The following is a 10,832-nucleotide window of genomic DNA, read 5'->3' on the forward strand; positions in this document are numbered from 1 at the left end:
AAAAAAAAAAAAAAAAAAAAAAAAAGAAAAGAAAAGAAAAATAACCCCAAAATTTAAATAAAAAACTTCAAGCAATATAAAATGTTTTTTCTGTTAAATGCCACTTTTTGATTTAGTAGGACTACATTTCATGATAGCCTTTGCATTGTATAACATAGGGGTCAGCAAAGTTTTTCTGTAAAGGGCCAGATAATATTTTAGACTTTGTGGGCCATGTGATCTTTGTCTCATCTATTCATCGCTTATAGTATAAAAGTAGCTATGGGCAATAAATAAACAAAAGAGCATGGCTGTATTCCAGTTAAACTTTATTTATAGACACTGAAATTTGAATCTCATAACTTTCATATTATAAAGTATTATTTTTCTTTTGATTTTTTTCAAACTTTCAAACATTATACTCACAGAATGCACAGAAATAGATAGCAGGCTAGATGCGGTTCTTAGGTGCATACTCAAGATAAATGAATTTATAGCCATCAAAAGATGAAGAATGTTCAAAGTGATCCCAAAGTGGATAAATATAAATATTTATCACAGAATAGTGTATAAAAATGTCAATTTATTAATATATAAACAGGTTGCTCCATAGCAATGAAAAAGAATGAACTATGCCTGTGTACATTGTGTTGGATGATTATCACAAAATGTTGTAAAAGAAGATAGTCACAAGGATAAATACTATATGATTATATTATATGAAGTTCTGTAATGGCAAAGATAACCTGTGGGTTTAGAAATTAGTACAGAGGTTGCTGGTGGGACAAAGGAGATTAAAGGGAAAGGAATTTGATAGAAAATTCTTTATTTTAATATAGGTGTTAGTTTTATACACATACATATATATTTGTCAAAACTTCAAGTAGTATATTTAAAGACCTTTATAAATTACCCTTCCATACAAAATATCCTTTACATAATTTAAAGACAAACCAATTAGTTGCTGACATTTAACAATATACTATTTCTTGTACAATACATATTTCTGGCCACAATGACCCATGTTCCCCTCATAGAAACTATCAACTAGAGCTTTGAACTTCCAGTATGGTAACCAATAGCCATGTGTGGCTGTGGAGCACTTAAAATGTGGCAAATATGAATTTAAGTGTGCAATGAGGGTAAAGTTTGAAGATTTAGCATGAAAAAATAATGTAAAATCTTTCATTATTCTTTTAGCACTGCTGGGGATCCAATCTAGGGCCTTTTGCATGCCAGGCAAGTGCCTTACCCCTAAACTATATCCCCAGCCCTCATTAACAGTTTTTTTTAAAGTTGATTTTATGTTGAAGTGATGATATTGGGTTAAAATAGATTATTAAAGTTAATTTCACTTTTTAGACACTTTAAAATTAGTTTTATTGTGATAAAATGCCTATAACATTAAATTTTTCATCTTACTCATTTTTAAGTGTATAGTTTAGTAGTATTAAGTATATTCACATTGTTGTGCATCCAATTTCTAGAACTTGTTCACCTTTCCTCGCAAAAGGAAACTCTGTACTCATTAAACAACTCCCTGTCTCCTTGCCCCAATCCCCTGGCAACCATCCTTCCATCCTTCTACTTCTGTTCCTTTGAATCTGACGACAACTCTTCTTCATTTTTTTTTTCTTTTTTTGGTTTGGTACATGGGATGGATCCCAGGGCAGCTTAACCACTGAACCACATCTCCAGCCCTTTTTGTTTTCTTTATTTTGAGACAGGGTCTCACCAAATTGCTTAGGCCTTGCTAAGTTGCTGAGGCTGGCTTTGAACTTGTGATCCTCCTGCCTTTGCCTCCCAAGTCTTCAGGTGTGTATCACTGCACCCGGCTCCAAGTATGACTATTCTTGATACCTCATATAAAGGGAATTGTATAGTATTTGTCTTTTTATGAGTAGCTTATTTCACACTTTAAAAAAAGTTTTTTTAACATGGCTTCTACAAAATGCACAGATATGTATTTGACTTACATTATATTTCTAGTGAATGGGATTGAATGACTGACTGTAAACATGTTAGATGGAACATGGGTTCTTTTGCCTGGCCTTGACCGCTCCCAGTTATCAGTAAATTGAGGCCCAGTACAACTTGCCATTATTATTGAGTATATGCTGCTTACATTTTTTCTTACATTTTTGAGGAAATTTTAAAAAATGTTTTTTTTTTATCCATGTTGCCATCAAATATGGAAAAACAAGATTTTTCCTTACTTTTTAGAGGCCCCCATGTTTGAAAAGGGGGAGGCATCGCTTCTTTAGTGGAAGGGAAAAACAGTCATTTAATATACAAAGCAGGTTGGTTTGGTGATGCACACCTGTAATCCCAGCAACTCAGGAGGCTAAGGCAGGAAGATTGTGAGTTCAACCCAGCCTCAAAAATTTAGCAAGGCCTTAAGCAACTCAGCGAGACCCTGTCTGTAATAAAATATAAAAAAGGGCTGGGGATGTGGCTTGGTGGTTAAACACCTGTGAGTTCAACCCATGGTACCAAAAAGAAAAAACAAAATAGTATACAAAGCACTTCTATGTTCAAAGACTGTAACCTAAGATACCATTATGAAACAATTGCTGCTTTGGGTGGCTTCTCATTGAGAGACATTCTATGATTCTAATGAACTACTATAAAAGGTCCTTCTCCTATGATTTATTGACACACATCATTGCATAGCATATACTTTATTGATTAATTTCCTAAATAAAGTTTCACTGTTAAATTTGGTGTGTGTATGACAAGGAAAAACATTTAGACTGTAAAGTTATAGAGTCTTTATTTTTAAATAGGTTTTATCAGCTTAAGGGAAATGGCACCATCATGAAAGGTTTCAATGATAAGAATGTTATTGTGTATGATTACAGTTCTGTTAAATGAAGATTGTTTAAAACCACATGACTGAAGAAAGTACAAGAGAAATTCAGCCATATTTTGTCTTTTGCTGTTTGATGGCCATCTGGGAGAGTGTGTTTATTTCTTAGGCGAACAGTTCTGTAGAAATGCCATAGCCAGAGTGGGAGAATGTTTGAAATGACAGTTTCCTAAAGGGCATCTGGGACTTCTATTTAAGTCCTAGCAACACCACAGGTTGCATTGTTCCCCAGAGTGGTCTTTTGAATGCCAGTAAAACACTGTTCAGGGGCTTATAAATCCTGAGAATCTCTTGGTTTTCTTCCTCAAGAAATACTTGGAAGTAGAATCATTGTTTCATGGGCAGATCAGGATACAAAATATTTTATATGATCTTGTTCCATCTTTTTAGATGGTTTTTGCAGAGTGTGCTGAAACTCTTTTCTGAGAATAGAACATAGATTGGCTTATATTTGATTCACTGAGACTCTGGAGTTTCTTTTCTCATGCAAGACTTTTGAAATCCATTCCTGCTTGAGTGCTGGAGAACTGCCCAAGGTTGGGAAACAATAAAACATTAAAAATGGTGGCTCTCCTCTCTTTAGAGGAGAGTCTTGGTTTAATTTTCCAGATTGGTTCCTCTATTTATGTCTCTTGGGCCCTTGGCTGATTGATCACACAGGGATTTGTCATATTGCCTGCTTCTTTGAATCAAATGTGGACATAGCAACTAAAAATAAACATGATGTGGATATTGGAGAACCAGGGGCCTTCTTTGCCTGGGGAGCTAGGATACTTGCTGTTGCTAAGATGTTTTCTGGCTTTAGCACAGCATCAATCATTGGAAGTACAGCTGTGTTTTTGGAATGGAGGGCTGATGGAAGCTGAAAGCCAGGCTGATGAGTATTATCCTGAACAATGGATACAGATGCAAATCATTATGCATTATCCGTAATATTATCCTCCTTTTTGTGGGTCTTTGTGCTATGTGATTGTGTGTGATTTGCAGTGCTGAGAAGTATAAGTGTGCCAAAGTATCACTTTCATTTTCAGAATAGTTTTGTTAGAAATTTGAAAGATAAGTAAATACACCAGACTGTTGCAGTTCAGTTCTTTGTTGCATTGTGGGTGGCTAATGGTTTTGACATTAGAATCTTGTTGCACATTAGATTGATTGCTTGGACTTGATAACATTTTCCTTATTATGTTATGTAAAGACAAATGGAGATTGAATATGAAAGTTCCTTAAAGAATTTCATTGAGTTCATCTATTCCTCCCATGCTCCCGCTCCCTATCCCACTACGAATCAGCATCCTTATATCAAAGAAAACATTTGGCATTTGGTTTTTTAGGAAGGGAGGGGGCATGGGGTAATTAATGGTGATGGAATGTGATGATCATTCCTATCCAAAGTACAGGTATGAAGACACGAATTGGTGTGAATATACTATGTATACAACCAGAGATATGAAAAATTGTGCTCTTTATATGTAATAAAAGTTGTAATGCATTCTGCTGTCATATAAAAATAAAAAAAATTACATAAAAAAGAATTACATTGAGTGAAAAATTGTTCTACCCAGTAAGTTTGCCCTAGGAATAGGAGACCTTGATGTAGAGTCCTGGTTAAGGACCAGCTTTCTTGGGTTCAAAACATGGCTCATTCAAAGATGAAGCTTTGTGATCTTGGGGACACTTTTGAGCTCTTTCATGCCAGTTTTCATATCTATAAAGGGTATTGATAATGATAGCTATATCTTACAGAGTTTCTGTGAGGATTAACTGAGTTAATATTTGCAGTTCCTGAACACTGCATCTGGCATATTTGAGCATTGCCTAAGTTTTACTTGATACCATTTGTCACTTACTGTATTTATACAATGTCATATCTTTTTTTTCCTTGGCACTGAATTATAGGATGAAATAGGAGGTCATTCCTGAATTTGTTTTGCAATGATTCAACAGCATTGAAAGGTGTTAAGCCAGAATACCTTGGTTAAAGTCATAGCATTTTTCTATCATGATATTGTTATGAATCCTCATTGTGCCTAATTGAATCTATATTTGGTGTTCTGAATTTTTTCCTCAAAAATGATTCATCTTTTTGGCCATTGAGTTCCCCTTTTTTTGAAGTTTTAAATTAAAGCCTCACTTAAGCTTCTCTCTTTTTGGTCCTAAAGAACTTCCTCTGCCTCGCTTTATGATGTCAAAGAACGATGGCGAGATACGATTTGGGAACCCGGCTGAGCTGCATGGAACTAAGGTTCAGATTCCATATTTAACCGCGGATAAAAATTCCTTCAAAAGAATGGACGATGAGGATAAACAGGTAAACAATCCAATTAGGCATGTTCATTTGATTCCGATCCTGAAACTTCTCATAGCAGGGCCTCATGTTGGTTGTTAAGCTTCCAGCAAATCTCACCATCTGGAACACAATTATAGACTTGGAAGTGAGCCAGTAAAGTTTCCTTGTAGCAAGAAAAAGAGTGTGACGCATAGGAATTACCATGAGTCACCCAGGGGCCCTTTAGAGCCTACTTAAGTGTAGAATTGTATCTAAAATAAGGCTACTGATTTAATACATTTATTTGCTTTCTCTAGGTCATCGGTTTTCTTACTGGGTTCTTTGAAATGTAGCTTCTAGGAGTTAATAGGCCCTTTCTTCCAAAAAAGAAGTCTGGAGAAAAGGTTTTGCTGGGTAATATGTTTGGAGAATGCAGTTTCTTATCTCATTTTGGGGGGAAAGTTTTAGCTCTCAGTCTTGGAAATTCATAGTGCATGTTGGCACATTACAGACCCTAAGAAGTACTGCTGTGAAGAGACCTGGAGATCTGTGTTTACTATGTTCCTTACACCAGGGAATCCTTTCAAGGGGACATGTTTGGAATGCCATCTTGAAGAGTGCTGCTATTACCCATTTAGCAGGTTTGGAACCAGAATAGGGAGAATGGGCTTTTAAAATTAGGCCACTAATTGCAATAGTCAGATGTTAATTGGTAGAGACAAAAATATGAAATCTCAGAAGAATGGGCCTATTAAGAAGAGATAAATAGTCTACACATGAGTAAACCCTGAGGACACCAAGGCAAGAGCTCATATTTCTGATAAGGAATCTGAACCACATAGAGAAGTCAAATTATATTTGACATAGTGTTTTCTACATGTTAAAGAAATATGGTATATTTTAGGAAGACTTGAATCAAAAATTTTAAATTTAATGGACATTAAAGGATTATATCGGAGGATTAACTTATGGCTCACCTTGATGATGTTGAATATCTGAGGCATTGCTGCAGAAATATTATATTTATAGTTAAGGGGGTGTAGCACATCCTGTTAATTGCATCTACTATTGCTTCTGACACATTTTAAACTAGCTCTTCAAGGATATATTTAAAAAGGGTGGTGTAGGAATTTCTAGTCAATATTTTTTGACATGTTTCCCTGCCAACATTTGGAGAGGAATGAAGATCCCCAATCACACAGTGGTTGATACCAAGGGAAATTTCCAGGCCTGGTCCCCTGGCTGTGTGAATGAAGGCTTATCCTTTCACTTGAGGCTGGGGTCATAACCATTCTCTGGGTATGAGCATACACTTCAAAGCAAATATATCCCTCCCCCCTTTTTTTTAAAAAAGAGTATTTGTTCAGTAGCTCAGATTGTATATATCTCTTTAGACTAAGGAAGCCAGTAGTCTCTGTGTTTTGAAAAAAAAACAAAACACTGTTCCCTTATTATTTGGGTACCACAAAGTTACTACTTTATTGGTAGTGTTTGAGAGAACAAACAAACAAACAAAAACAAAAAAAAAAAAAAAGAAGAGGAGGAGGAAACCCAGCATCATATCAGGTTGTTCACCTTGCCTCGGGTCCTATATCAGGTTCATATTCGAATTGGGATTCAAATTATAGCTTGTGAAGGCTTCATCCTAGTATTTAGGAGAAGTCTAGTCAGAGTGGTTTAGCAGTAATGTATTGTTTGCAGTCTCTTAGTGTAAAAGAAAGTAAAAATGCTAACATTTTACATTGGCAGAGTAAGCTCCAAGAATATTTAGCATTAAGGATTTAAAATATAAATTTAAAATAGAAGGGAGATCAGTGGAGTCAAGGAAGAGAATAGAAGGGGAGGGTTAGGGTTAGGGTTAGATAGGGAGGAACAGTAGAGTGAAATTGATCAAGTTATGCTATGTGCGTATATGAATATACCAATGTGAATTTCACTTTTAATATCTATAAAGTACCAATTTAAAAAACTATAAATAAATAGAAGGAAGACCAATAGAGTAGAGAAAGGGGAACAGGGGGAGGGAGGAGGGAAGGGAAAGAGGAAGGAACTACTCGAAACTGAGCTGAAGCAAATTATATTCCATGCATGTGAGATTATGTCAAAATGAATCCCAATAGTATGTATAACTATAATGTCTATAATGAACTAAATATATATATATATATATATATATATATATATATATTTTCATTATTCACATTTGCTGGAAGACTTGATAAGTGTAAATCCAGGAAATAGAAGTCTTTATTAATGAATGAACATTGAATCTATCCACAAAGAAATCACAATTGGGGAGAATGAATGTTATTTCATATGGTCAGTGTCTTTCATTTTTTTAAAGGAAAATATTATTAGAATAACTGAAAGAGTTTCAGGCTTGTTTTAATGATTTAAGTAACACTGGTGAGACTTTGTTCTCTGAGAGACTTTTGAATCCTCAGACACTGCCTTTTAACCTTGCTGCATTTTTTTGAGGAAACATTTCTCCCATTTGTTAAATTAGCCGGGTCACTGGCCGTAGAGTTGTGCTCTGCTTCCTAACCGCAGCTCAGAATGCCAGTCTTCTCAAGTGGTTGCCTCTGAACTCTGTTCTGGTTCTTTGAAGCAGGAAGCACAGTCTCCCACGATGTCACCCCTCGCCTCCCCTCCTTCTTCCCCGCCTCATTATCAGAGGGTGCCCTTGAGCCATGGCTACAGCAAACTGCGGAGCAGCACAGAACAGATGCATCCAGGTAAGATGCAACCTGGGGGTCAGCTGTCCCAGGCAGTGTCTTAGAGGTTTTTGAATCTACCAGGCAGCAGTGCTACCAGCTGCTTAATTTCCTGATTTAATTACTCTTGTCTTTGGAAACATGGCTCAATTTAATTTTATATTTTCAAGCAAGGTTTTTTTGTTTTTGTTTTTGTTTTTGTTTGAAAATGAAATTAAATATATCTCAGTAATGGTTTGTTTCCTGTCCTAGAAACTCATTCATCTTTAGACTTGTAAACAACTATTTATATGGTATAACCTTTCGTATACACATTTTGTAAAATAGGAGCATAGCATGCTAAAGGTTTTTGGTTTGGGGGAATAGTTATTCCTTTTTGCAAACATATCAAACATTTTTTGTATAATAGCTGCCTTTATGAAATTTCTTTAAAATGTAGCTATGCAAAAGCAAAGGATTTGATCCACCCTTTAAAGACTGAGCACATAAGTGAAAATATTGAGCTCTTATGTTTTGGAATAAAAATAAAGGAAATGCTAGGGAAAGGATTTTACTGAAAAGCATGCAATACACACAATTGTGGGGCTGCCTGCTTGCTCACATTTATGCTCTGCTGGCTATGTTAGTGGTAAAATATGTTAGTTGGTTCTGAGGATGACTTGCAAAGTTGGCTGCCTGGACTGTAATGTTTAAAGCTCCATAAATTCACCGTAGCATCTTGTCCTTCTAGGGTTTAGGCTCCCAGTTTTACGATAGGACCGATGTAAGGTATTTTTGAATTGGCTGTCCTATAGCCCCCTCCCCCTTTTATTTGGTGGGCAGTGACTGAAAATGACCCAGTTTCTGTGGGTTTTTTTGCTGCATTGAAAACAGTAGGGCTTCCTGAGGGTCACAGAAACAAAAATGTGTGCTAGGCTGAACTAGAGAGACTGTAAACTGGCAGAGAGAAGCAGGGATGACATGATGGAAAGAGTTTTGGATTGGAATCAGAAGGTCTGGGATTCTGTGACTAGCTACATGAATTTGGGCAAGCCATTTAACTTCTCTGAACCATTGTTTTCTTGCCTCTTTTAACATACAGTCACAGTGTCCTTTAGGGATGTTATGAGCTTCAGTAAGAACACGAATATAAAATCTGTTTGGGAAATTAATTCCTGTGTAAATGCAAGATGACATGGCTAATGGATAGTAACAAAAAAAATCACTTTCCTGAAACTTGAATATCCCACTGGTGTTGAAAACTCAACAGGACTAAAAATTCTTCATTATCCTCTTATCGTTTCCCTTGTCTGATTTCTCTATTTTTAGAAGTAGGTCTTTTTTCTCTTTCTAATATTATTTGGGCTTTGGAAGTTGGTTTTAAATTCATAGGTCAATTTGATTTTTTTTATACTGAGTCAGCCTGTTGCTAAGTTCTACCTTCTATATTATTTAAAAAACTTGTCTGTACTCTTATTTCTTGCCCCATCCTTTCATTCCATTCAAATTGGGCTTCTAAGTTGCCCAGTGCCAGCAAAACATCCTGCTTCTTTCTGGACTTTTAGCAGCCTATGCTAAGGCTGTCCATGCTTCCATGACTCTTTATACTTTTTAAAAAATTATTCTTATATATGACAGCAGAATGCATTATAATTTTTATTACATATACAGAGCACAATTTTCATATCTCTGGTTGTATACAAAGTATATTCACACCATTTGTGTCTTCATACGTGTACTTTGGATAATAATGTCCCTCACATTCCACCATCATTTCTAACCCCATGCCTCCTCCCTTCCCCTCCAACCCCTCTGCCCTATCTGGAGTTCATATATTCCTCTCATGCTCCCTCTCCCTCTCCCACTATGAATCAGCCTCCTTATATCAGAGAAAACATTTGGCATTTGGTATTTTGGGTTGGCTAACTTCACTTAGCATTATCTTTTCTAACTCCATCCATTTACCTGCAAATGCCATGATTTTATTCTCTTTTATTGCTGAGTAATATTCCATTGTGTATATATGACACATTTTTTAATCCATTCATCTATTGAAGGGCATCTAGGTTGGTTCCACAGTTTAGCTATTGTGAATTGTGCCGCTATAAACATTGATGTGGCTGTGTCCCTGTAGTATGCGTTTTTTTTTTTTTTTAAAGAGAGGGGAGAGAGAGAGAGAGAGGGAGGGAGAATTTTTAATATTTATTTCTTAGTTTTCAGTGGACATAACATCTTTGTTTGTATGTGGTGCTGAGGATTGAACCCAGGCCGCACGCATGCTAGGCGAGCATGCTACCGCTTGAGCCACATCCCCAGCCCTTTTTAGTACATTTTATTGAAGTTAACATAGCTACATTAAAAGTGTACAAGATATGTGTATAGATGATTTTTCACAAAAGGAAGTTGGACAATATAGGGAACCCAGAAACTCAATTGCCCTTTTGCCAACATCCTTGTCCATAGTTCTGACTTACAACATCACAGTATAGTTTTGTTTGGTTTTGAACTAAATGGAATCACAGTATATAGGTATGTCTAACTTCCTCACACTCAACATGGGGAGGAACATCTGTTACTTGTTCTTAGTTAGTGATTTCTGTTTGCTGTATAGTGTTCTGTTGTATTAATAACCACATTTTATCCATTCTGAAATAGCTGCTGAATTTATTTAAGGTGCTGGGGATTGAACCTGGGGCACTTTACGAATGAGCTGTACTCCTAGCCCTTTTTAAGTTTTTATTTTGTGTTAGCCTTGCTAACTTTGAGGCTGGCCTCGAACTTGAATCCTCCTGCCTCATCCTTCTGAATAACTGGAATTGCCACTGTGCATGGCAAACTTGTATTTATTTATAAGGCCATATATAACTTTGTATGGAGGAAGACAGAGGATATTGTTTCTGTCATGACTAGGAGTCAAGAAAACTGGATTCTACTTGGACTCTGCCACTGAACCTCATTTTTCCCATTTAAAATGGTGATAATCAAGGGGAAGTTCAACATGTTAAGATCCATTCTCCCTCCCAGG

The 10,832-nt window shown here is 36.2% G+C and overlaps 1 protein-coding gene across 9 annotated transcripts in view; it reads left to right on the forward strand.

The window, feature by feature from the left end:
• The window catches only part of Reps2 (RALBP1 associated Eps domain containing 2), a 205,746-nt gene that overhangs the window by 72,421 nt on the left and 122,493 nt on the right, over positions 1 to 10,832 (forward strand). For 5 of the 9 annotated variants that reach the window (XM_048796440.1, XM_048796442.1, XM_048796439.1 and 2 more), the window contains exons 3-4: positions 5,008 to 5,156; positions 7,723 to 7,849. In XM_048796440.1, coding sequence (XP_048652397.1) covers positions 5,028 to 5,156; positions 7,723 to 7,849 — 256 coding nt within the window. In that variant the 5' untranslated portion in view covers positions 5,008 to 5,027. The remainder of the gene's footprint in view (positions 1 to 5,007; positions 5,157 to 7,722; positions 7,850 to 10,832) is intronic. The other 4 variants (XM_048796441.1, XM_048796443.1, XM_048796436.1 and 1 more) reach the window with 1 other exon arrangement.

This window comes from Marmota marmota, unplaced genomic scaffold, assembly GCF_001458135.2.
Source record: "Marmota marmota marmota unplaced genomic scaffold, marMar, whole genome shotgun sequence".
NCBI classification, from domain to species: Eukaryota; Metazoa; Chordata; class Mammalia; order Rodentia; family Sciuridae; genus Marmota; species Marmota marmota.